Raw genomic sequence first — 27,156 nt, forward strand, 5'->3', positions numbered from 1 at the left:
AAGAGAATACTCATACAGATGCCTGATTGACCTACGCCTACATGTAACTGTGTAGGCAGAAATTTAATCCACGTCACCTTTAAGGGAGAGAAAAGCTTGTCGCCAAAGTGGTTTTTATCCCAATTTCAATTCACAATAAAATATTGGGTGTTCATGAATGTCTAAGGAGCATATTTACAAGCCCCTAGCACCACATTGCCCCACCCTAGCATAATTTTTTTTATGCTAAAGTGGCGCTGCGGAGGCCATGCTTCCACGCTGTATTTATAAGGTGGCTCAATGTTTGCATTGTGCCACTTTGTGAACCCTTGCACCACATTTTGCCTGCGCCAGGCATAATGTATGCAAGGGGGACGTTCCTAGTCAGGGATGGCGCAGTGAAATTTTGCAACATTTTTTCCGCATTTTTTACACCTGCTCAGAGCAGGCATTAAAATGATGCACTCATTGAAATCAGTGGGCCTCCCTGTGCATTGCTGCACTAGCTTCACAGTTTTTGACGCTAGTGCATCAAAGCACCATAATAGCATCAAAAATGCTGACGCTATTGTCCTAACAACTGCCATTGTGCGCCCTGTTGTAAACACTGTGCAACCATAATGTCATTAGGTGAGCAGAGGCAATGCAAGAAAAGTGGCGCATCAGAACCGATGACGTATTGGTTCCATGAGCCGAATAAGCCAAGACATTCCATAGTTTCCACCAGGTGCTTGCAGGTGATGGACACCGGCGCTTTATGGAATGTTGTTATGTTATGTTGATTTTTATAGTTCACTAATCACCTGAGAGGTTATCGAGGTGTGTGGGCATGGTCTGTAGATGTGTTGGTGTGTGGATTCAGTACTTATTTTTTCTATTTGGCTTTAACTCTGAGCACGAGAATGAAAGGAATAGAAATTAAGGACTGGGTGTGAGAAAGTAGCCTCTTTCTAGCCTTGTTACCCCCACTTTTGGCCTGTTTTTGAGTGTATGTCAGGGTGTTTTCACTGTCTCACTGGGATCCTGCTAGCCAGGGCCCAGTGCTCATAGTGAAAACCCTATGTTTTCAGTATGTTTGTTATGTGTCACTGGGACCCTGCTAGTCAGGACCCCAGTGCTCATAAGTTTGTGACCTATAGGTATGTGTTCCCTGTGTGATGCCTAACTGTCTCACTGAGGCTCTGCTAACCAGAACCTCAGTGGTTATGCTCTCTCTTTACAAATTGTCACTAACAGGCTAGTGACCAATTTTACAAATTAACATTGGCTTACTGGAACACCCTTATAATTCCCTAGTATATGGTACTGAGGTACCCAGGGTATTGGGGTTCCAGGAGATCCCTATGGGCTGCAGCATTTCTTTTGCCACCTATAGGGAGCTCTGACAATTCTTACACAGGCCTGCCACTGCAGCCTGAGTAAAAATAACGTCCACGTTATTTCACAGCCATTTTACACTGCACTTAAGTAACTTATAAGTCACCTATATGTCTAACCTTTACCTGGTAAAGGTTAGGTGCAAAGTTACTTAGTGTGAGGGCACCCTGGCACTAGCCAAGGTGCCCCCACATTGTTCAGGGCCAATTCCCTGGACTTTGTGAGTGCGGGGACACCATTACACGCGTGCACTACATATAGGTCACTACCTATATGTAGCTTCACAATGGTAACTCCGAATATGGCCATGTAACATGTCTATGATCATGGAATTGCCCCCTCTATGCCATCCTGGCATAGTTGGCACAATCCCATGATCCCAGTGGTCTTTAGCACAGACCCTGGTACTGCCAAACTGCCTTTCCTGGGGTTTCACTGCAGCTGCTGCTGCTGCCAACCCCTCAGACAGCCTTCTGCCCTCCTGGGGTCCAGCCAGGCCTGGCCCAGGATGGCAGAACAAAGAACTTCCTCTGAGAGAGGGTGTTACACCCTCTCCCTTTGGAAAATGGGGTGAAGGCAGGGGAGGAGTAGCCTCCCCCAGCCTCTGGAAATGCTTTCATGGGCACATTTGGTGCCCATTTCTGCATAAGCCAGTCTACACCGGTTCAGGGACCCCTTAGCCCTGCTCTGGCGCGAAACTGGACAAAGGAAAGGGGAGTGACCACTCCCCTGACCTGTACCTCCCCTGGGAGGTGCCCAGAGCTCCTCCAGTGTGCTGCAGACCTCTGCCATCTTAGAAACAGAGGTGCTGTTGGCACACTGGGCTGCTCTGAGTGGCCAGTGCCAGCAGGTGACGTCAGAGACTCCTTCTGATAGGCTCCTTCAGGTGTGGCTAGCCTATCTTTTCTCCTAAGTAGCCAAACCCTCTTTTCTGGCTATTTAGGGTCTCTGCTTTGGGGATTTCCTTAGATAACGAATGCAAGAGCTCATCCGCGTTCCTCTGCATCTCTCTCTTCACCTTCTGCCAAGGAATCGACTGCTGACCGCGCTGGAAGCCTGCAAAACTGCAACAAAGTAGCGAAGACGACTACTGCAACTCTGTAACGCTGATCCTACCGCCTTCTCGACTGTTTTCCTGGTGGTGCATGCTGTGGGGGTAGTCTGCCTCCTCTCTGCACTAGAAGCTCCGAAGAAATCTCCCATGGGTCGACGGAATCTTTCCCCTGCAACCGCAGGCACCAAAGAACTGCATCACCGGTACCCTGGGTCTCCTCTCAGCACAATGAGCGAGGTCCCTTGAATCCAGCAATTCTGTCCACGTGACTCCCACAGTCCAGTGACTCTTCAGTCCAAGTTTGGTGGAGGTAAGTCCTTGCCTCCCCACGCCAGACTGCATTGCTCGGAACCGCGACTTTTGCAGCTACTCCGGCCTCCGTGCACTTCCGGCGGAAATCCTTTGTGCACAGTCCAGCCTGGGTCCACGGCACTCTAACCTGCATTGCACGACCTCCTAAGTTGTCCTCCGGCGACGTGGGACTCCTTTGTGCGACTTCGGGTGAGCACCGTTTCTCTCCACTTCGTAGTGCCTGTCCCGGCACTTCTGCAGATGCTGCCTGCTTCTGAGAGGGCTCCTTGTCTTGCTCGACACCCCCTCTGTCCCCAGACACAATTGGCGACATCCTGGTCCCTCCTGGGCCACAGCAGCATCCAAAAACCCTAACTGCATGATTTGCAGCTAGCAAGGCTTGTTGGTGGTCTTTCTTCAGGAAAACACTTCTACACGACTTTACACGGCGTGGGGGATCTGTCCTCCAAAGGGGAAGTTCCTAGCCCTTGACGTTCCTGCAGAATCTCCAGCTTCTACTGTCCAGTAGCAGCTTCTTTGCACCCACAGCTGGCATTTCCTGGGCATCTGCCCATCTCCGACTTGCTTGTGACTTTTGGACTTGGTCCCCTTGTTCCACAGGTACCCTTGACTGGAAATACATCATTGTTGCATTGCTGATTTGTGTCTTTCCTGCAGAATTCCCCTATCACGACTTCTATGTCCTTTGGGGAACTTTAGTGCACTTTGCACTCACTTTTCAGGGTCTTGGGGTGGGCTATTTTTCTAACCCTTACTATTTTCTAATAGTCCCAGCGACCCTCTACAAGGTCACATAGGTTTGGGGTCCATTCGTGGTTCGCATTCCACTTTTGGAGTATATGGTTTGTGTTGCCCCATCCCTATGTGTCTCCATTTCATCCTATTGTAACTATACATTGTTTGCACTGTTTTCTAATACTATTACTTCATATTTTGGTATTGTGTACATATATCTTGTGCATATTTGCTATCCTCATACTGAGGGTACTCACTGAGATACTTTTGGCATATTGTCATAAAAATAAAGTACCTTTATTTTTAGTATATCTGTGTATTGTGTTTTCTTATGATATTGTGCATATGACACTAGTGGTACTGTAGGAGCTTCACTCGTCTCCTAGTTCAGCCTAAGCTGCTCTGCTAAGCTACCATTATCTATCAGCCTATGCTGCTAGACACCCTATACACTAATAAGGGATAACTGGGCCTGGTGCAAGGTGTAAGTACCCCTTGGTACTCACTACAAGCCAGTCCAGCCTCCTACATTGGTTGTGCAGCGGTGGGATAAGTGCTTTGAGACTACTTACCACTCTTGTCATTGTACTTTTCGTAAGAGAAAAATATACAAAACAAGTTCAGTGTATATACACATAACCAAAAAGTTTTGCATTTCCTCTTTTCACTCTTTTCTAAGTGCTGAAAAGTACTTCTAACTTTCTAAAAAGTTCTTAAAAGTTTAAAAAGTTTTTTTTCTCTGTCTTTCTAAAAAGCTCTGACAAACTTTTTATCCTTTTTCTATCACTTTAACTCTTTCTAAAAATGTCTGGCACAGGCCAAAATGTTGATCTGTCCAAACTTGCATATGACCACCTTAGCTGGAAAGGAGCAAGGAGTCTCTGTGTAGAAAGAGGTTTGAGTGTAGGGAAGAATCCTTCCTTGGAATTGTTACTTAACATGCTTAGAGAACAAGATAAGGCTAAAAGTGCCCCATCTGTTGAAAAAGTAGCTAATGGTTCCCAATCTGATCCAGGGACTCCCCCAGGAAAAGATTCAGGAAAGAAATTTCCAAGCCTGCCCATTACTAGACAGTCTAGCATAGTTGGTACTGATGTTGAGTCACACCATACAAATAGTGTTGTCTCACATCATAGCAAGAGCATTCATTCTCATCACAGTAGAAATGATGTTTCTGTTAGCCAAGCTGTTAGGGTGCCCTCTGTAAGGGACAGGTCTCCTTCTGTCCATTCTCATCATACTTCTGTTTCAAGACATGTCCCTCCCACCCACCCTGATGACAGATTGTTAGAAAGGGAGCTCAATAGATTGAGAGTGGAACAAACCAGACTGAAGCTCAAGAAGCAACAGCTGGATTTGGATAGACAGACTTTAGAAGTAGAGGAGAGACAGAAGTTGGGTTTAGAAACCCATGGTGGCAGCAGCAGTATTCCACATAGTCATCCTGCAAAAGAGCATGATTCCAGGAATCTGCACAAGATAGTTCCCCCTTATAAGGAGGGGGATGACATTACCAAGTGGTTTGCTGCACTTGAGAGGGCCTGTGCTGTACAGGATGTCCCTCAAAGGCAGTGGGCTACTATCCTATGGCTATCATTTAGTGGAAAAGGTAGGGATAGGCTCCTTACTGTGAAAGAAAATGAAGCTAATGATTACAAAGTTCTTAAGAATGCACTCCTAGATGGTTATGGCTTAACCACTGAACAATGCAGAATAAAGTTCAGAGAGACCAAAAAGGAGTCTTCACAAGCCTGGGTTGATTTCATTGACCATACAGTGAAGGCCTTGGAGGGGTGGTTACATGGCAGTAAAGTTACTGATTATGACAGCCTGTATAACTTGATCCTGAGAGAGCATATTCTTAATAATTGTGTGTCTGATTTGTTGCACCAGTACTTGGTGGACTCTGATCTGACCTCTCCCCAAGAATTGGGAAAGAAGGCAGACAAATGCGTCAGAACAAGGGTGAACAGAAAAGTTCATACAGGGGGTGACAAAGAGAACAACAAGAAGAAAGATGGTGAAAAATCTCAAGATAAGCATGGAGATAAGGGTAAAAACAAAGATCCCACTTCAAATCTTAAACACTCTTCAGGGGGTGGGGATAAAACTAATTCTTCCTCTTCTTCTCAACCTACACAATTTAAAAAGCCTTGGTGCTTTGTGTGTAAAAATAGAGGCCATAGGCCAGGGGATAAGTCCTGTCCAGGTACACCCACTGAGCCTACCAACACTAATACATCAAGCTCTAGTGCCCCTAGCAGTAGTGGTACTAGTGGTGGGACTGCTGGCAACAGTCAAGTTAAGGGTGTAGTTGGGTTCACTTATGGGTCCATAGTAGAAACTGGGGTAGTCAGTCCCAAGACAGTTTCTGTCACACCTAGTGGCATTGGCCTTGCCACACTGGCTGCTTGTCCCTTTACAATGGATAAGTACAGGCAGACAGTTTCAATAAATGGTGTTGAGGCCTTGGCCTACAGGGACACAGGTGCCAGTATCACTGAGGAATTGTTCCCTCTCATTTCTACTGAAATGAAAAAGCAAAGGATAGAAGGCCTGAAAACTCAGGATCCCTCTCCATCAACAGGTAAAAAGGGTATCACAGTATCCCCTAACCACTCTACCATTCAGGATACCATTCCTGTGGTGGGAGAAACCTCTCCTGGGGTGGCACCTGTTCCAAGGGAATCATCAGCTGGCAAAGCTGGACTCCCTGAGGTAGAAGTACCTCTCTGTGGGACAACTAACATTGGTGAGAAAAAGAGCACCATTTTAGTTAACATGGAGCATCCCTCCAACCCTCCCAGAGAAACTTAGGACAGCATCCCTGCCCTAGTGTGGAGCTCATAGGACAGCATCCCTGCCCTGCTCCAACTCAAGAGAAACATCATCCCTGTTCTCTCTTCCAGCCATATGGACAAAGTTTTTGCCCAGCTATGGCTTTACTGAGACAGCATCCCTGTCTGGCATTTCCATCATTACAAATAGGCTCAGTGGATAATTCCCACTTCTCTAAACTAAAACTTACTGATAGAAACTCTGAAAATACATCTTCACATTGTTGCTTAGCTAAAAAACTTCAAACAGGGTGGTTTACATCCCCACAGGGAAGTAACCATATAGTGGATGATAAAGGGAGTAACCAGTCTATTGCAGAGCTACTCTCTACTTATCACCACTTAGACAATAAAGTCTCAACTGGCCAAGGTTAGCCTTATTGTCCTTCATTTGGGGGGGGGGGGTTGTGTGAGAAAGTAGCCTCTTTCTAGCCTTGTTACCCCCACTTTTGGCCTGTTTGTGAGTGTATGTCAGGGTGTTTTCACTGTCTCACTGGGATCCTGCTAGCCAGGGCCCAGTGCTCATAGTGAAAACCCTATGTTTTCAGTATGTTTGTTATGTGTCACTGGGACCCTGCTAGTCAGGACCCCAGTGCTCATAAGTTTGTGACCTATAGGTATGTGTTCCCTGTGTGATGCCTAACTGTCTCACTGAGGCTCTGCTAACCAGAACCTCAGTGGTTATGCTCTCTCTTTACAAATTGTCACTAACAGGCTAGTGACCAATTTTACAAATTAACATTGGCTTACTGGAACACCCTTATAATTCCCTAGTATATGGTACTGAGGTACCCAGGGTATTGGGGTTCCAGGAGATCCCTATGGGCTGCAGCATTTCTTTTGCTACCCATAGGGAGCTCTGACAATTCTTACACAGGCCTGCCACTGCAGCCTGAGTGAAATAACGTCCACGTTATTTCACAGCCATTTTACACTGCACTTAAGTAACTTATAAGTCACCTATATGTCTAACCTTTACCTGGTAAAGGTTAGGTGCAAAGTTACTTAGTGTGAGGGCACCCTGGCACTAGCCAAGGTGCCCCCACATTGTTCAGGGCCAATTCCCCGGACTTTGTGAGTGCGGGGACACCATTACACGCGTGCACTACATATAGGTCACTACCTATATGTAGCTTCACAATGGTAACTCCGAATATGGCCATGTAACATGTCTATGATCATGGAATTGCCCCCTCTATGCCATCCTGGCATAGTTGGCACAATCCCATGATCCCAGTGGTCTGTAGCACAGACCCTGGTACTGCCAAACTGCCTTTCCTGGGTTTTCACTGCAGCTGCTGCTGCTGCCAACCCCTCAGACAGCCTTCTGCCCTCCTGGGGTCCAGCCAGGCCTGGCCCAGGATGGCAGAACAAAGAACTTCCTCTGAGAGAGGGTGTTACACCCTCTCCCTTTGGAAAATGGTGAGAAGGCAGGGGAGGAGTAGCCTCCCCCAGCCTCTGGAAATGCTTTCATGGGCACATTTGGTGCCCATTTCTGCATAAGCCAGTCTACACCGGTTCAGGGACCCCTTAGCCCTGCTCTGGCGCGAAACTGGACAAAGGAAAGGGGAGTGACCACTCCCCTGACCTGTACCTCCCCTGGGAGGTGCCCAGAGCTCCTCCAGTGTGCTCCAGACCTCTGCCATCTTAGAAACAGAGGTGCTGCTGGCACACTGGGCTGCTCTGAGTGGCCAGTGCCAGCAGGTGACGTCAGAGACTCCTTCTGATAGGCTCCTTCAGGTGTGGCTAGCCTATCTTCTCTCCTAAGTAGCCAAACCCTCTTTTCTGGCTATTTAGGGTCTCTGCTTTGGGGATTTCCTTAGATAACGAATGCAAGAGCTCATCCGCCTTCCTCTGCATCTCTCTCTTCACCTTCTGCCAAGGAATCGACTGCTGACTGCGCTGGAAGCCTGCAAAACTGCAACAAAGTAGCGAAGACGACTACTGCAACTCTGTAACGCTGATCCTGCCGCCTTCTCAACTGTTTTCCTGGTGGTGCATGCTGGGGGGGGTAGTCTGCCTCCTCTCTGCACTAGAAGCTCAGAAGAAATCTCCCGTGGGTCGACGGAATCGTCCCCCTGCAACCGCAGGCACCAAAGAACTGCATCACCAGTACCCTGGGTCTCCTCTCAGCCCGACGAGCGAGGTCCCTTGAATCCAGCAACTCTGTCCAAGTGACTCCCACAGTCCAGTGACTCTTCAGTCCAAGTTTGGTGGAGGTAAGTCCTTGCCTCCCCACGCCAGACTGCATTGCTGGGAACAGCGACTTTTGCAGCTACTCCGGTCTCCGTGCACTTCAGGAGGAAATCCTTTGTGCACAGTCCAGCCTGGGTCCACGGCACTCTAACCTGCATTGCACGACCTCCTAAGTTGTCCTCCGGCGACGTGGGACTCCTTTGTGCGACTTTGGGTGAGCACCATTTCTCTCCACTTTGTAGTGCCTGTTCTGGCACTTCTGCGGGTGCTGCCTGCTTCTGAGAGGGCTCCTTGTCTTGCTCGACGCACCCTCTGTCCCCAGACGCAATTGGCGACATTCTGGTCCCTCCTGGGCCACAGCAGCATCCAAAAACCCTAACTGCACGATTTGCAGCTAGCAAGGCTTGTTGGCGGTCTTTCTTCAGGAAAACACTTCTGCACAACTTTCCATGGCGTGGGGGATTGGTCCTCCAAAGGGGAAGTTCCTAGCCCTTGTCGTTCCTGCAGAATCTCCAGCTTCCACTGTCCAGTAGCAGCTTCTTTGCACCCACAGCTGGCATTTCCTGGGCATCTGCCCATCTCCGACTTGCTTGTGACTTTTGGACTTGGTCCCCTTGTTCCACAGGTACACTCGACTGGAAATCCATTGTTGTTGCATTGCTGATTTGTGTCTTTCCTGCAGAATTCCCCTATCACGACTTCTATGTCCTTTGGGGAACTGTAGTGCACTTTGCACTTACTTTTCAGGGTCTTGGGGTGGGCTATTTTTCTAACCCTTACTATTTTCTAATAGTCCCAGTGACCCTCTACAAGGTCACATAGGTTTGGGGTCCATTCGTGGTTCGCATTCCACTTTTGGAGTATATGGTTTGTGCTGCCCCTATCCCTATGTGTCTCCATTGCATCCTATTGTAACTATACATTGTTTGTACTGTTTTCTAATACTATTACTGCATATTTTGGTATTGTGTACATATATCTTGTGTATATTTGCTATCCTCATACTGAGGGTACTCACTGAGATACTTTTGGCATATTGTCATAAAAATAAAGTACCTTTATTTTTAGTATATCTGTGTATTGTGTTTTCTTATGATATTGTGCATATGACACTAGTGGTACTGTAGGAGCTTCACTCGTCTCCTAGTTCAGCCTAAGCTGCTCTGCTAAGCTACCATTATCTATCAGCCTATGCTGCTAGACACCCTATACACTAATAAGGGATAACTGGGCCTGGTGCAAGGTGTAAGTACCCCTTGGTACTCACTACAAGCCAGTCCAGCCTCCTACATTGGTTGTGCAGCGGTGGGATAAGTGCTTTGAGACTACTTACCACTCTTGTCATTGTACTTTTCGTAAGAGAAAAATATACAAAACAAGTTCAGTGTATATACACATAACCAAAAAGTTTTGCATTTCCTCTTTTCACTCTTTTCTAAGTGCTGAAAAGTACTTCTAACTTTCTAAAAAGTTCTTAAAAGTTTAAAAAGTTTTTTTTCTCTGTCTTTCTAAAAAGCTCTGACAAACTTTTTATCCTTTTTCTATCATTTTAACTCTTTCTAAAAATGTCTGGCACAGGCCAAAATGTTGATCTGTCCAAACTTGCATATGACCACCTTAGCTGGAAAGGAGCAAGGAGTCTCTGTGTAGAAAGAGGTTTGAGTGTAGGGAAGAATCCTTCCTTGGAATTGTTACTTAACATGCTTAGAGAACAAGATAAGGCTAAAAGTGCCCCATCTGTTGAAAAAGTAGCTAATGGTTCCCAATCTGATCCAGGGACTCCCCCAGGAAAAGATTCAGGAAAGAAATTTCCAAGCCTGCCCATTACTAGACAGTCTAGCATAGTTGGTACTGATGTTGAGTCACACCATACAAATAGTGTTGTCTCACATCATAGCAAGAGCATTCATTCTCATCACAGTAGAAATGATGTTTCTGTTAGCCAAGCTGTTAGGGTGCCCTCTGTAAGGGACAGGTCTCCTTCTGTCCATTCTCATCATACTTCAGTTTCAAGACATGTCCCTCCCACCCACCCTGATGACAGATTGTTAGAAACGGAGCTCAATAGATTGAGAGTGGAACAAACCAGACTGAAGCTCAAGAAGCAACAGCTGGATTTGGATAGACAGACTTTAGAAGTAGAGAAGGAGAGACAGAAGTTGGGTTTAGAAACCCATGGTGGCAGCAGCAGTATTCCCCATAGTCATCCTGCAAAAGAGCATGATTCCAGGAATCTGCACAAGATAGTTCCCCCTTATAAGGAGGGGGATGACATTAACAAGTGGTTTGCTGTACTTGAGAGGGCCTGTGCTGTACAGGATGTCCCTCAAAGGCAGTGGGCTGCTATCCTATGGCTATCATTTAGTGGAAAAGGTAGGGATAGGCTCCTTACTGTGAAAGAAAATGAAGCTAATGATTACAAAGTTCTTAAGAATGCACTCCTGGATGGTTATGGCTTAACCACTGAACAATACAGGATAAAGTTCAGAGAGACCAAAAAGGAGTCTTCACAAGACTGGGTTGATTTCATTGACCATTCAGTGAAGGCCTTGGAGGGGTGGTTACATGGCAGTAAAGTTACTGATTATGACAGCCTGTATAACTTGATCCTGAGAGAGCATATTCTTAATAATTGTGTGTCTGATTTGTTGCACCAGTACTTGGTGGACTCTGATCTGACCTCTCCCCAAGAATTGGGAAAGAAGGCAGACAAATGGGTCAGAACAAGGGTGAACAGAAAAGTTCATACAGGGGGTGACAAAGAGAACAACAAGAAGAAAGATGGTGAAAAATCTCAAGATAAGCATGGGGATAAGGGTAAAACCAAAGATCCCACTTCAAATCTTAAACACTCTTCAGGGGGTGGGGATAAAACTAATTCTTCCTCTTCTTCTCAACCTACACAATTTAAAAAGCCTTGGTGCTTTGTGTGTAAAAATAGAGGCCATAGGCCAGGGGATAAGTCCTGTCCAGGTAAACCCCCTGAGCCTACCACCACTAATACATCAAGCTATAGTGCCCCTAGCAGTAGTGGTACTAGTGGTGGGACTGCTGGCAACAGTCAAGTTAAGGGTGTAGTTGGGTTCACTTATGGGTCCATAGTAGAAATTGGGGTAGTCAGTCCCAAGACAGTTTCTGTCACACCTAGTGGCATTGGCCTTGCCACACTGGCTGCTTGTCCCCTTACAATGGATAAGTACAGGCAGACAGTTTCAATAAATGGTGTTGAGGCCTTGGCCTACAGGGACACAGGTGCCAGTATCACTTTGGTGACTGAAAACCTAGTGCACCCTGATCAACACATCATTGGACAACAGTATAAGATTATTGATGTCCATAACTCCACTAAGTTTCTTCCCTTAGCTATAATTCAGTTTAGTTGGGGTGGAGTTACTGGCCCTAAGCAGGTGGTAGTATCACCTAGCTTACCTGTAGATTGTCTCTTAGGTAATGACATAGAGGCCTCAGGTTGGGCTGATGTAGAGTTTTATGCCCATGCAGCCATGCTGGGCATCCCTGAGGAATTGTTCCCTCTCATTTCTACTGAAATGAAAAAGCAAAGGAGAGAAGGCCTGAAAACTCAGGATTCCTCTCCATCAACAGGTAAAAAGGGTATCACAGTATCCCCTAACCACTCTACCATTCAGGATACCATTCCTGTGGTGGGAGAAACCTCTCCTGGGGTGGCACCTGTTCCAAGGGAATCATCAGCTGGCAAAGCTGGACTCCCTGAGGTAGAAGTACCTCTCTGTGGGATAAGTAACATTGGAGAGAAAAAGAGCACCATTTTAGTTAACATGGAGCATCCCTCCAACCCTCCCAGAGAAACTTTAGTGCAGAAACTCTGCACTGCCTCACAACACTTAGGACAGCATCCCTGCCCTAGTGTGGAGCTCATAGGACAGCATCCCTGCCCTGCTCCAACCCAAGAGAAACAGCATCCCTGTTCTCTCTTCCAGCCATATGGACAAAGTTTTTGCCCAGCTATGGCTTTACTGAGACAGCATCCCTGTCTGGCATTTCCATCATTACAAATAGGCTCAGTGGATAATTCCCACCGCTCTAAACTAAAACTTACTGATAGAAACTCTGAAAATACATCTTCACATTGTTGCTTAGCTAAAAAACTTCAAACAGGGTGGTTTACATCCCCACAGGGAAGTAACCATATAGTGGATGATAAAGGGAGTAACCAGTCTATTGCAGAGCTACTCTCTACTTATCACCACTTAGACAATAAAGTCTCAACTGGCCAAGGTTACCCTTATTGTCCTTCGTTTGGGGGGGTGGGGTTGTGTGAGAAAGTAGCCTCTTTCTAGCCTTGTTACCCCCACTTTTGGCCTGTTTGTGAGTGTATGTCAGGGTGTTTTCATTGTCTCACTGGGATCCTGCTAGCCAGGGCCCAGTGCTCATAGTGAAAACCCTATTTTTTCAGTATGTTTGTTATGTGTCACTGGGACCCTGCTAGTCAGGACCCCAGTGCTCATAAGTTTGTGACCTATAGGTATGTGTTCCCTGTGTGATGCCTAACTGTCTCACTGAGGCTCTGCTAACCAGAACCTCAGTGGTTATGCTCTCTCTTTACAAATTGTCACTAACAGGCTAGTGACCAATTTTACAAATTAACATTGGCTTACTGGAACACCCTTATAATTCCCTAGTATATGGTACTGAGGTACCCAGGGTATTGGGGTTCCAGGAGATCCCTATGGGCTGCAGCATTTCTTTTGCCACCCATAGGGAGCTCTGACAATTCTTACACAGGCCTGCCACTGCAGCCTGAGTGAAATAACGTCCACGTTATTTCACAGCCAGTTTACACTACACTTAAGTAACTTATAAGTCACCTATATGTCTAACCTTTACCTGGTAAAGGTTAGGTGCAAAGTTACTTAGTGTGAGGGCACCCTGGCACTAGCCAAGGTGCCCCCACATTGTTCAGGGCCAATTCCCCGGACTTTGTGAGTGCGGGGACACCATTACACGCGTGCACTACATATAGGTCACTACCTATATGTAGCTTCACAATGGTAACTCCGAATATGGCCATGTAACATGTCTATGATCATGGAATTGCCCCCTCTATGCCATCCTGGCATAGTTGGCACAATCCCATGATCCCAGTGGTCTTTAGCACAGACCCTGGTACTGCCAAACTGCCTTTCCTGGGGTTTCACTGCAGCTGCTGCTGCTGCCAACCCCTCAGACAGCCTTCTGCCCTCCTGGGGTCCAGCCAGGCCTGGCCCAGGATGGCAGAACAAAGAACTTCCTCTGAGAGAGGGTGTTACACCCTCTCCCTTTGGAAAATGGGGTGAAGGCAGGGGAGGAGTAGCCTCCCCCAGCCTCTGGAAATGCTTTCATGGGCACATTTGGTGCCCATTTCTGCATAAGCCAGTCTACACCGGTTCAGGGACCCCTTAGCCCTGCTCTGGCGCGAAACTGGACAAAGGAAAGGGGAGTGACCACTCCCCTGACCTGTACCTCCCCTGGGAGGTGCCCAGAGCTCCTCCAGTGTGCTCCAGACCTCTGCCATCTTAGAAACAGAGGTGCTGTTGGCACACTGGGCTGCTCTGAGTGGCCAGTGCCAGCAGGTGACGTCAGAGACTCCTTCTGATAGGCTCCTTCAGGTGTGGCTAGCCTATCTTCTCTCCTAAGTAGCCAAACCCTCTTTTCTGGCTATTTAGGGTCTCTGCTTTGGGGATTTCCTTAGATAACGAATGCAAGAGCTCATCCGCATTCCTCTGCATCTCTCTCTTCACCTTCTTCCAAGGAATCGACTGCTGACTGCGCTGGAAGCCTGCAAAACTGCAACAAAGTAGCGAAGACGACTACTGCAACTCTGTAACGCTGATCCTGCCGCCTTCTCGACTGTTTTCCTGGTGGTGCATACTGTGGGGGTAGTCTGCCTCCTCTCTGCACTAGAAGCTCCGAAGAAATCTCCAGTGGGTCAACGGAATCGTCCCCCTGCAACCGCAGGCACCAAAGAACTGCATCACCGGTACCCTGGGTCTCCTCTCAGCACGACGAGCGAGGTCCCTTGAATCCAGCAACTCTGTCCAAGTGACTCCCACAGTCCAGTGACTCTTCAGTCCAAGTTTGGTGGAGGTAAGTCCTTGCCTCCCCACGCCAGACTGCATTGCTGGGAACCACGACTTTTGCAGCTACTCCGGCCTCCGTGCACTTCCGGCGGAAATCCTTTGTGCACAGTCCAGCCTGGGTCCACGGCACTCTAACCTGCATTGCACGACCTCCTAAGTTGTCCTCCGGCGACGTGGGACTCCTTTGTGCGACTTCGGGTGAGCACCGTTTCTCTCCACTTTGTAGAGCCAGTTCTGGCACTTCTGCTGGTGCTGCCTGCTTCTGAGAGGGCTCCTTGTCTTGCTCGATGCCCCCTCTGTTCCCAGACGCAATTGGCGACATCCTGGTCCCTCCTGGGCCACAGCAGCATCCAAAAACCCGAACCGCACGATTTGCAGCTAGCAAGGCTTGTTGGCGGTCTTTCTTCAGGAAAACACTTCTGCACAACTTTCCATGGCGTGGGGGATTGGTCCTCCAAAGGGGAAGTTCCTAGCCCTTGTCGTTCCTGCAGAATCTCCAGCTTCTACTGTCCAGTAGCAGCTTCTTTGCACCCACAGCTGGCATTTCCTGGGCATCTGCCTATCTCCGACTTGCTTGTGACTTTTGGACTTGGTCCCCTTGTTCCACAGGTACCCTCGACTGGAAATCCATCATTGTTGCATTGCTGATTTGTGTCTTTCCTGCAGAATTCTCCTATCACGACTTCTATGTCCTTTGGGGAACTTTAGTGCACTTTGCACTCACTTTTCAGGGTCTTGGGGGTGGGCTATTTTTCTAACCCTTATTATTTTCTAATAGTCCCAGCGACCCTCTACAAGGTCACATAGGTTTGGGGTCCATTCGTGGTTCGCATTCCACTTTTGGAGTATATGGTTTGTGTTGCCCCTATCCCTATGTGTCTCCATTGCATCCTATTGTAACTATACATTGTTTGCACTGTTTTCTAATACTATTACTGCATATTTTGGTATTGTGTACATATATCTTGTGTATATTTGCTATCCTCATACTGAGGGTACTCACTGAGATACTTTTGGCATATTGTCATAAAAATAAAGTACCTTTATTTTTAGTATATCTGTGTATTGTGTTTTCTTATGATATTGTGCATATGACACTAGTGGTACTGTAGGAGCTTCACTCGTCTCCTAGTTCAGCCTAAGCTGCTCTGCTAAGCTACCATTATCTATCAGACTATGCTGCTAGACACCCTATACACTAATAAGGGATAACTGGGCCTGGTGCAAGGTGTAAGTACCCCTTGGTACTCACTACAAGCCAGTCCAGCCTCCTACACTGGGGAAGTGAATCTTAGAAATCAGTAACAAAGGGTGAACCATGGTATTCCCATGTAGCCACCCACAGGTATTGCTGCAAACATCAATCTACTACCATGCACCAAAAACAACACCTCCTTCATTGAGGAATAAAAGTGGGGACAGCTTTTATTGGTTTCATCATTCTTCAAACTTTGTATGGAAGCACTCTACAGCCCACGTAGAAAGAAGGGAAAGTATTAAATCAAAGTTTTTCAATTGGAAGGTTCCCCATCCAGTTCAAAACCTGTACTTGACAGAATGCACACACAACCTTTCACCATGGTGCGTTATTGTGTGCATAGGTGCATTGTAGGCTAAGGTGCCCCATCACCCTTGGAAGAAAAAACAGTGGCATATCTTATTATATATGGTGCTGTCTTTCTCTCATGCTTTGAAGCATGGCAGTGCAGCAGCTTTGATACTATGTTGGTCCGAAACATAGTTAATCTGCCTGAAGTGTAGGATGGTGGAGCAACGCAACATGAGTAAGAATCAATACTAGGCATTCTTGTTCTTCATCAACCACAGCGTTCGGTACCATCCACAGTGGAGTCCAAAAAAAACATTGGATAGGCCTAATTATTTGTGTTTTTGATTTTCTTTACAAATTAAGCACCGGAACGAAGGCCTGATGACATGATAACCCTAGACCGATCCCTACATCTTCTGTTTCCTTGGCAGACTTCAAGGTCTTGACCAATTAAAATAATTAATTTTTTATGCCTATTCCAAACATAAACATCAGAAAATGTACACCATATTTTAGAATGTGTGTAAGAGGTAAAACAACAGACATAGGTAGCATGTGAATCACCCTTTGTGCTTTAAGTCTTGCTCTAGTACGGTCATGCTCCATTTCTCCCGAGTCTTGGGGGGGGCATATTTATAACTTAGGTTAGGTCGCTCTTGCATCACCTTTCCATGGGGTAAGGGTGCCTGCATTAGCACTGGCAGCCAAAACGGCACCAGCGCTGGGTCAAAGAGAGTACTGTGCCATGTTTTTTAAATATGGTACATTCCTGGCCTTTCCCCGTGACACAGCCAGCAAGGTGACTTTCTAGGCTGCTCTGCGTCACTGTGTTATAAATACCACCAGGAGCCTGCCTGCCATTACCTAGACCACATCTCACACCTCACTCTTTGCTTAGTCCATCTGCGAGTGAGCGGCATCCACTGTGCACAGGTACAAAATCTTGTATCGATCAAAATGTACTTTGCTACCAAATTATGTGCATGTATGCTTTCTCTATTTTAAATTGCGAATCTCACCTATAATGGTCAGACATTCACCTTGATCATTTAAGGCATGAAAGATACATTCAGGTACTCAAAGGACCTGGTGTATTTGTTCTGATATAGTATATAAAACATATATTGAAATATAAAAGGTCTTCTTGCTAAAATGTTCATCAACATTGTTAAGTTGAAAAGTGGTTAAATACAATTGTGCTCCTCATAAACTATTTATATCTGCTTTAAAAACGTTGAAGACGTTTTCAGGTTAATTCCCGAAATTCAACAGTGTTTGAAATTATGTTTATATCTTTTTGTTAAACTGAATACATAGAGGGGTATATTCAGAAATCTATTTTCCGCTTTAAATTTGTGTGTAAAAATACTTCATTTAGAGCAACCAGGAATTCACAAAGGGATTTCTGGCAAGAATAGATCCATTTACCAGTGCAGCTATCTTTGTCATGAGTGTTGAGAAACTGCATTAGTAAATCACCATCAAAGAGGGGGAAGTTGACATTCCAAGGGAAAATTGTCGAAAATGTACTCCAGGGTAGGAAGGGGAATTAAACAACATATTTATGTGTTTAGATCTTTGCCCATGCTTTTATGCTGTGTTTGGTGACTATGGCTTATAATATCGAAATGGATACAAACTGTTTAATGCGATCTAATTTTCTTTTCGATTTATCATAGTGGGCCAGAAACAAGCAAATCAAGTTAGTGGTTGACCGTGAATTTGAGACGACAAGCTCAACAGGAGAAGAAAGTGCTGCTGAATCACAGATGAACCGCCTTAGCCACCCAAATATACAGAACACCGCCAATGGCAACATTTACCTAGCTCAGAACGGATCTGTAGTCAGAACCCGTCGAACTTGCCTCACCAATAACTTAAAAATCACATCCCCTTTAAGGTTGGGGAAGCACTTCAAGAAACTGGACAAACTGGCAGTCACACATGAGGAGAATGTCCCGCTGAACACATTTTCCAGTGGGCCATCTCTCCATGACAATATGAATACAAGGCCATCTAACGTATCATTGGCCTCTAGTACTATGGGGACAGACAACACCACAGCGAGGCTGGTTGTGAACCGAGGGAGAAACACGGACGAACAGGAGTCTGTGGTGGATAATGAGGACACCAAGGGGCCTTTAGAGTCCCACAGCGATCACACACAATCAGACGAGGATGAACTGTGGATGGGGCCTTGGAACAACCTTCACATACCAATGACAAAACTTTGACTTTTTATATCGATTTAAGTTTTATTTTTACTTGAGTTTATAATAAACCTCACTTTTTATTCTTACTCTAGGAATAAAATATATGAAATTTGTACTATGGGCAGAAGACATGTTCTAATGCACAAGATACAATAGAGATAAATTAAACTCACATTTGTAATAATGCACTGTTGTTCCCAAACACTATTTTGACAAACTCTCACTCCATATAACTCAGCATTAAAATCCAGCAGATGATCCAGAACTTGATTTATTGTTAAATAAACTTCATACCACTTCTAAACAGTGATCAATTCTTTGCTGATATTTCACAATACACGCTATTGTGTTTATAATGAAAACCCGTTCCTTTGGTTGTATCGTGCAGAGACAGAATAATTCAATGCGCAAAGTGAAGAAGGACAGAATATTTTAATGTTGCGCGAATTTTCATTTGTGATTTGTACTTTACTCTTTTACACCACTATATAATTCACGCAGCTAAAAAAGGAGGATAATGATCGTGTTTTCTGCACTAGGAAGTCATAGGAGGATCAATAGTTTTATATTTGACCTACAGCTGAATATGTGTAACTATGACAACGATTGTCTTCAAACTGAATAGATTGAGAAAACGGGTATTGAATTGTTCTTCAAGGTTAAGGCATAAGGAAAATGCTGTTTTGAAAGGCGCACTGTATTATTTTCTAAATAACCGTGGCAAAATTGCAAAGTTTTATCCTTAGGTAGGACACATAATTTTCCTGAAAATGTGCGTACTGCGTTGGCTGGCTGGTTGACAATTGCACACTAATATCCTCATTACAAATGCCCAGTTAAGTACAATATGCCTGGTAACTAATGTTTCAACACTTCTCGCAATTTGTGATAAATATCGGCAGGTCGAACCTGTTAAAATTTGGGGAAATGGCCAGTGTTGCAACTTTTAAAATACCGGCCAGTGCAAAGGATCTCTCCTGCTCTTGGCAGACAGTCTCCTGTCATTTAATAAACCTTGTAGATTACTTTGCAACTTTGCTTACCACTGGATCAACCTTGAAAGCCCTTCCTTTTTCTGACTTCTCTGTTGTTTTACACACTAGGAGTTTACAAACCATGAGAGCACTTTAGTAAATTCAGCTTCACACTGTTCATGCAGGAAGCATTATGAATGTCCTCAATTTTATGATAATATACTTACTTAAATGGGAAACCTTTCGTGATGGCCTCTTCAAGCTGCCAGTTATTTCACAACGTGCAGAGGGACCTTACATTGTTTATATTCAGATGCAGTACACTTCAGCTCCTGAATTATAACCCGGTGATAAATGAAAATTCTCTGATTCGTGAAAGGAACTTCTAAATCCGGAGGAGTCTTCACACCCAGAATTTCCTTTGCCATGGACTTCATTCACTAAACTGCTTACACTGGTTTACACTGGTGACTACATGTATAACTGACTGTCATCTTAAAAGAAATGCTTTTGCTTCGATTTTCCATCACAAGTTTGTAAAATTGAAGTATTGCTACAGGTGTACTTTTATATACTCTTGAACGCCTTTGTGAATTGGCCAATTCCCTGCTAACAAAAGTGCAAAGTGGGCACCACCCTTTCTATTTATATTAATCCTATATGAATCTTCCTTCGGATATTCCCTTTTTACTTCCATTTTAGATGTTGTGGCCTATGCACAAAGGCATCTACGAGCACATAAAATATTTCTTAGAGATGGCATCCTTGGTGTGGTTTCCCCTGTCTTTTTTGCCTCTGCTTCCCATGTTTTGACTGTGTGCTGGATTATGTTTTTGGTATTCTGGTCACTTTACCACTGCTGACCAGTGCTAAAGTGCAATTGCTCCTTTGTCAATTGTATGTGTAATTGGCTTATTCCTGATTGGCATATTTTATTTACTAGTAAGTCCCTAGCAAAGTACACTAGAGGTGCCTAGGGCCTGTAAATCAAATTCTACTAGTGGGACTGCAGCACTTGTTGTGCCACCCACATATGTAGCCCTGTAAACATGGCTCAGACCTGCCACTGCAGTGTCTGTGTGTGTAGCTTTAAACTGCCAATCCGACCTGGCAAGTGCACCCCTAAGGTAGGTCCTAGGTAGCTACATGGGAAGGGTCCAGTGCACATTAAAGGTGGGACATGTACTGGTGTGTTTTACGTGTCGTAACAGTGAAATACTGCTAAACTCAGCGTTCACTGTTGCAAGGCCTATCTCTCTCATAGGTGAACATGGGGGCTGCCTTTAAATATCATTAAAGTGCAGCTTCCCTTTGGGAGCAGATAGAAATATGGAGGATGGGGAATGTGAACTCACAATTTAAAAATACATCTTTTTAGTGAAGGTGTTTTTTAGATTGTTAGTTTGAAAATGCCACTTTTAGAAAGTGGGCATTTTCTTGCATAAACCATTCTGTGACTCTGCCTGTTTGTGGATTCCGTGTCTGGGTCAGACTGCCAGTTCGACTGGTGTGAATTTCCTCCAGACAGTGAGAGAAAGGGAGCTGCAGAGTAGCCTGCATATCCTGATGGACCATCTGTGGTAGAGTGGAGGGAGGAGTAGTCACATACACCTAAATGGGATGTGCCTGCCCTCTCACAATGCAGTTTCCAATGCCCTATTGTGAGCCTGGAGCCTGGCCTGGGCAAGGCAGAATCTTGTGAACAATAGAGACTATCCTTTGAAGTATGATTACTTCAAAGGCAGAAAGGGGTATAAGAATTGGACCCAAACCCCTGAAAATCAGATTTCTTCAAGGATTCAAGAGGAACCTCTTCCAAGGAGAAGGGTTAAAGGGCTGAGGAGAAGTGCTGCCCCTGCCTATGCCTATGCTTTGTTGAGTCTTCCTGCAGTTGCTGCTTCTGCCTGTGAAAGGGGACAAAGACTGGACTTTGTTGTACATTCCTGCTTGAGAAGAATCTCCGAGGGCTTGAGTTGAGCTTGCCTCCTGTTGTTGAAGCCTCAGGGCCATCAAAGACTTCCTCTGCCAGCACCTGGACTCTCCAGTGAGACTCCTGCCCTAAAAAGCGGTGTCCCATGCAGTTCCTGGGCCCTTGAAAGGTAAAGCTGGTGGAAAAGGAATGAAATCCACAGAAAGACTGCTGTGCAGGGAAATGTTTGATGCACCATCTGCAACGCAGTTGATGAACGACGCACCACCGGTGTCATGGCTAAAATCAAACTCTGCCTGCATCGCGGCTGGGAGATTGGCACATCAAGGCAGGAGAAACAATATGCAACACCGGCTAGCGGCTGCTGAAAAAGACACAAACCCCACGCAGCACGGTTTCCTGACACCGTGCAACCGGATTTCAAGGCAACATCGCTGGGCGTGAAAAATCGATGCAAAGCCTCCAGAAATCGACACATTGCTCTCTTGCGAGGGAGAAAAATGGCGCATCGCTGACCCAACCAGGGAAAGAAATGAAGCACGCACTCACTTGTGAGTAAGGGATCAAAGCAACTCTGACTGTTCCGATGTACGCTCGCCTGTGCAGCTTTATTTTTGATGCAAACCATGCACTTTGTACAACAACAGCATTCTCCCAGTTTTCTAAGGTTTAAGACTCTTATTCTTTTTAAAATTCATATCTTGACTTGTATATGTTTGATTTTTGTTGTTTGGTCTTGTTTCATTTAGATAAATATGACCTATTTTTTTAAACTGGTGTGGTGTCCATTTTGCAGTGTTCTCACTGTATTACTGTGTGTGTTGATACAAATACTTAGCACATTGTTTCTGGGGTTAAGCCTGTCTGCTCATGCTAAGCTGCCAAGGGGGTGGGGGTTAACCAGGTGTGTTTCTCCTTTACCCTGACTAGAGTGAAGGTCCCCGCTTGGACAGAGTGCAAACTGACTGCCAACCAGAGACCCCATTTCAACATCGGTGATCAGCGGTTGGGATTGGACTTGTATTAGTACCTGACATAAAGTGATTAAGTGTACACTACTGTCTTCAGTGCAGACCATTACGTGACTGCATACTACTTGTCTTGGTGATTTTTGCTTTTTCTCTTTTTGGACTTTTTTCCTGCTTCCATATTTTTGGTGATCTTTATGTTTATTTTTGAACTTCTCATTGGGAACTTTTTCTGCCTTGGAACGTTGCATCTGGGAGTGAATCTTGCTATTATGTCTTAAACTGGGGATGCATCAGCTGCGTCCTCAAAAGCTGTTTTTGAGTTGGAGAAACTGGAGTTGTATGCAGTGGCTCAACTGAAGCAGTTTTGTAAGGATCTTGCCTGTCCCATTAAGAGGTCCACCAGGAAGGAGGAGCTGAAAAAGGCACTGTGGGCTGGCGTGACAGCCAAGGAGGCTGAGGGGCACACAGAGGAGAGGGATGAAAGGTGCAGAGTGTTCACAATGGTGTAGTGGATATGCCTGTCATGCCTGAGGGGAGGGTCTCCAGGGCAGGTAGCAGTGTGTCATCCAAGGGTAAGACAGGCAGAGAGGGCTCACCAGTTGGAGTTAGAGAAGTTGAGGATGAAAATGGAGAGGGAAATGGAGGAGAGGAAACTGTCCATAGAAGAGAAGAAGCTGCTCCTGGTTCATGGGCTAAGTTTTAGGGAACTAGATCAGAGGAGCCAGCCTAGTAGAGATGGTGGCTGCAGTACCTCAGTGCAGCCTGAAAGAAGGGTACACATTCCGCAGGACTTAGTGAAAGGTTACAAGAGGGAGGATGACATATATCCGTGGTTTAGGGGGTATGAGTCAGCTCTCCACATGAACACGGTCCCTGAAGCACATTGAGGGACGGGTCGGTGGAAGCAATTTGAGGTAGAAGGGAGGCACACTGACATCCTTAGGGGATCCTCAGGGGCTCACCTACTCTAACATGAAGGATGCCCTTCTCACAATATAAGGGCTCACCCGTGAGTACTACCAGGATACGTTTAGGTCCTACAAAAAGAAGGCATCCCCTACTTGGTTGGAATGTGTTTACTTTTACTGCAGTTCACTGGATAGTTGGATGAAGGGCAGCAAGGTGACAACTTATGAGGGGTTGTACAATGTGATTGCTTGGGAGCATTTGTCCAGTCTTTGTTTTCCAGAGCTGCGCCACCACCTAATTGACAGCAAGCTGACTGAGCACAGAAAGCTTGCACAGGAAGCTGAACGATGGGAGAGCACTAGGGTCCAGAAGAGGTACGGAGAATACCATGCCCAAGTGTGGGCATGGTCCCCATCAGAAGAAGTGCGGGGTAAGTGTAAACAGGGGGAGGTCTCAAAAGGGCCCCAACCTAGTATCCAGTGTAAGGATTCCCAGCCTCCGGTAGAGAAGAAACCATGGATCTCTACAGGGAAACTTGCAGAGAAGGGTCCCCACAAGTGCTTTACATGTGATCAGGTGGGTCACATCAGGGGGGACCCCAAATATCCCAAGGGGAAACAGGCACCCACTGGTGCTCAGTTACAGGGGTTGGCTAGTGTAGCTCTTGGGGAGGAGTTGGTTCCAGGTGGGTGGGAGCCAGCTGAGATAACCCTTGTCTCACTAGGGGACATTGAAATGGTCCAGAGGACCCTCGTGCTTGAGAGCACTAAGAAATACAGGCAGTTGGTGACCATCAATGGAAAAGTAGTATAGGCTCGGAGAGACACAGAAGCCAGTGTGAGCACGGTGAGGAGTCACCTGGTGTCAGAAGAGTAGATAGTTCCCCATGCACTTCACCAAGTAGTTGCAGAGGACAACACGGAGCGCCTGTGCAAAGTGGCGCAGGTTCCCTTTGAATGAGGGGGTGGTCTCAGGTTCCTTAAGGGTAGCTGGGAGTCCAACCATGCCAGTGTATTGTCTGCTTGGCAACAACCTGAAGGATTCCCCTTGGAAGGAGGTGGAACACAGATCTCACTTGGAGATGTTGGGTCTGCCTGGATGTGTGTCCACCCGATCCTTAGCAATCCATCAGGGTGAGAGGAGACCCTGGAGCCTGAAAAGTGGTCCAGGTGTCTGCCAGAAGGGGGAAGGGCAAGGGGCACAGGAAACCCACTCCAAAAGTTCCCACAGTCCATGAAGAGGCTGAACCTGAGGGGGAGGCCCTGGAGCCAACAGGGGAGCAGGTGTCTGAACTGGGGGAGGTTCCTGAGCTGACTCAGTGGCAGCAGGAAGGGGAACCCACCAGGGAAGCATTCAGTGAGACACAGAAGACATGTCCTACTCTGGAGGGTTTGCGGCAGCAGGCTACAGACCAGGCATCTGGCAAGGAGCCTGGATCACATTTGTTTTACTGGGAGGACAGCCCGTGTGCTGGTGGTACCCCAGTGTTTCAGAGCCTTCCTACTGGGTCTGGCTGAAGAGGTGCCTTTGTTGGAACATTTGGGGCAGGACAAGACCTTTGAGGGTCTTGTTATCCACTTTTACTGGCCCCCAATGTGCAGGCACTCAGATCCTTATTGTAGGTGTTGCCAAACATGTCAGGCCAGTGGCAAGAGTGGGGGGTGCACGGATCCCCTCCAACCTTTTCCTGTGTTGAGTACCCACTTTTAGATGGTAGGTATTGACATTGTGGGACCTCTGGACCCCAAGACAGCCTTAGCCAACATGCTTATCCTGGTCTTGGTGGGCCATGCCACCGGTACCCAGAAGCCATTTCTCTGAGATCAATCACTGCCCCTGTGGTGGGACGTGCATTGATGGGTATTTTTACTCGCATGGCGTTCCCCAAGGAAGGGGTTTCTGACAGGGGTACCAACATCATATCTTCTTATATTAGGTCTTTGTGGAAGGAGTGTGGTATGACATATACGTTCAATACTCCTTACCACCCCCAAAGTAATGGTCTGGTTGAGAGATTTAACCATACCTTGAAAGGCATGATTATGGGCCTGTCGTAGCCCTTGAGGTGGAAGTGGAACGTCCACTTGCTATGCCTTCTGTTCGTCTACAGGGAGGTGCCTCAAAAGGGTCTTGGATTTAGTCCCTTTGAGTTACTGTATGGCCAGCCTGTCAGAGGACCTTTGAGTCTGGTGAAGGAGGGGTTGGAGAATGCCCCTGCCAGTAAACCCCCACAGGATGTATTCAGTTACATGCTGGCTTTCAGGAACCAGACAGCCCGCTTCCAGTGGATTGCTCAGGAGAAACTGGAGGCAAGCCAGGAAGACATGAAACGCTGGTATGACCAGAATGCCACTCTGGTTGAGCTCCAGCCTGGGCAAAAGGTTTGGGTGATGGCCCCAGTGGCGCCCAGGGAGCTCCAAGATAAGTGGTCTGGGCCTTTTGAGGTGGTGGAGCCCAAGACCAATGTCACCTATCTGGTAAACTTGCAGACTCACAGGAATCCTTTGAGTGTCGTGCATGTGAACCGTCTCAAGCCTCACTTTTAACAGTCTGAGGTTACTATGCTCCTGGCAACAGATGATGTCCCTGTCTGCCAAGAAGAAAGATAGGTTGGTGGAGGGTGTGAGCCTCTCCCCCTCACTGACCCCAGAGCAACAGAGTGAGTGTCACCATGTGTTGTGACAGTTTGCCTTCTTGTTTTCCTTGACCGCAGGGGTCACACATTTGTGTACACATGATGTGGACACTGGGGAAAGTCCTCCTGTGAAACATAAAGTTTACAGAGTGACTGACAAGGTCAATGCTCGCATCACAGATGCCTAAAATATGAGAATTAGGGGTTATTGAGTTTTCCAGTAGCCCTTGGACCAGCCCTGTGGTCTTGGTCCTAAAGTCTGCTCCTCCTTGCACCCCCCAAAAACTCATGTTTTTTTGTGGATTACCACGGACTCGATGCGGTCCCCAAGACTGACGCGCACCACATCCTCAAGCTGATGAGCTCATTGATTGGTTAGGGGCTGCCAAATACCTAAGTACATTCGGTCTGACCTCTGGCTACTGGCAGATTGCCCTGACTGAGGTGACTAAGGAGAGGTCTGTATTCTCCACACCAGATAGGCACTACCAGTTTAGTGGGTTGCCCTTAGGGATGAAGAATGGCCCTGCCACCTTTCAGAGATTGGTCGACCAGGTGTTGGCTGGGCTGGAAGACTTCAGTGCAGCTTGCCTGGATGACATTTCTGTGTTCAGCTCCACGTGGGAGAAGCACTTACAGCACCTCTGTAAAGGGTTGGAGGCACTGCAGAAAGCAGGCCTCACTATTAAGGCAAATAAGTGCCAAATATGGCAGGGTTCTGTAGTGTACTTGGGACACCAGGTGGGGAGTGGCCAGGTGGCACCCCATAGGCAAAGATTGACACTACCCTGGCTTGAGAGGCTCCCAAGACCCAGACCGAGGTAAGAGCCTTTTTAGGTCTCACAGGATATTATGGGATGTTTGTCATGGGGAATGGCACTATTGTTACTCCCTTGACTGAGCTAACCTCCAAGAAGCACCCCAGAAATGTGATCTGGACTGAAACTTGCCAGAAAGCTTTTGATGCCCTGAAGGCCTCCATGTGCACAGCACCCAGGCTGAAGGCACCTAGCTTCTCTAAGGAATTTGTTGTGCAGACGGATGTTTCAGAGCATGGTATAGGAGCAGTAATGGCGCAGCTAAATTAAGATGGCCTAGACTAGTCTGTAGCCTTCATTAGTAGGAAGTTACTTTCCCGGGAACATAGGTGAAATGCAATTGAGAATGAGGCGTTTGCTGTGGTCTAGGCACTGAAGAAGCTAAGATCCTACTTGTTTGGGTCTCACTTCTGGGTTCAGAAAGACCATTGGCCCCTCGGATGGTTAATGCAGGTAAGGGGTGAGAAGCCAAAACTGTTGATGTGGTCAATCTCCCTACAGGGATTGGACTTTACAGTGGAACTCCGCCCTGGCACAAAACATGCCAATGCTGATGGTCTTTCCAGATT

The 27,156-nt window shown here is 46.5% G+C and overlaps 1 protein-coding gene across 1 annotated transcript in view; it reads left to right on the forward strand.

Annotated features, from left to right (window-relative positions):
• Window positions 1-18,653, forward strand: part of PCDH15 (protocadherin related 15) — a 2,681,631-nt gene extending 2,662,978 nt beyond the window's left edge. Inside the window, exon 36 of the mRNA XM_069240977.1 lies at window positions 17,817-18,653. Within this exon, the coding sequence (XP_069097078.1) occupies window positions 17,817-18,371 (555 nt within the window). The 3' untranslated portion in view covers window positions 18,372-18,653. The remainder of the gene's footprint in view (window positions 1-17,816) is intronic.
• Window positions 18,654-27,156: the final 8,503 nt, after the last annotated feature.

This window comes from Pleurodeles waltl, chromosome 6 (genome assembly GCF_031143425.1).
Source record: "Pleurodeles waltl isolate 20211129_DDA chromosome 6, aPleWal1.hap1.20221129, whole genome shotgun sequence".
Classification (NCBI taxonomy): Eukaryota; Metazoa; Chordata; class Amphibia; order Caudata; family Salamandridae; genus Pleurodeles; species Pleurodeles waltl.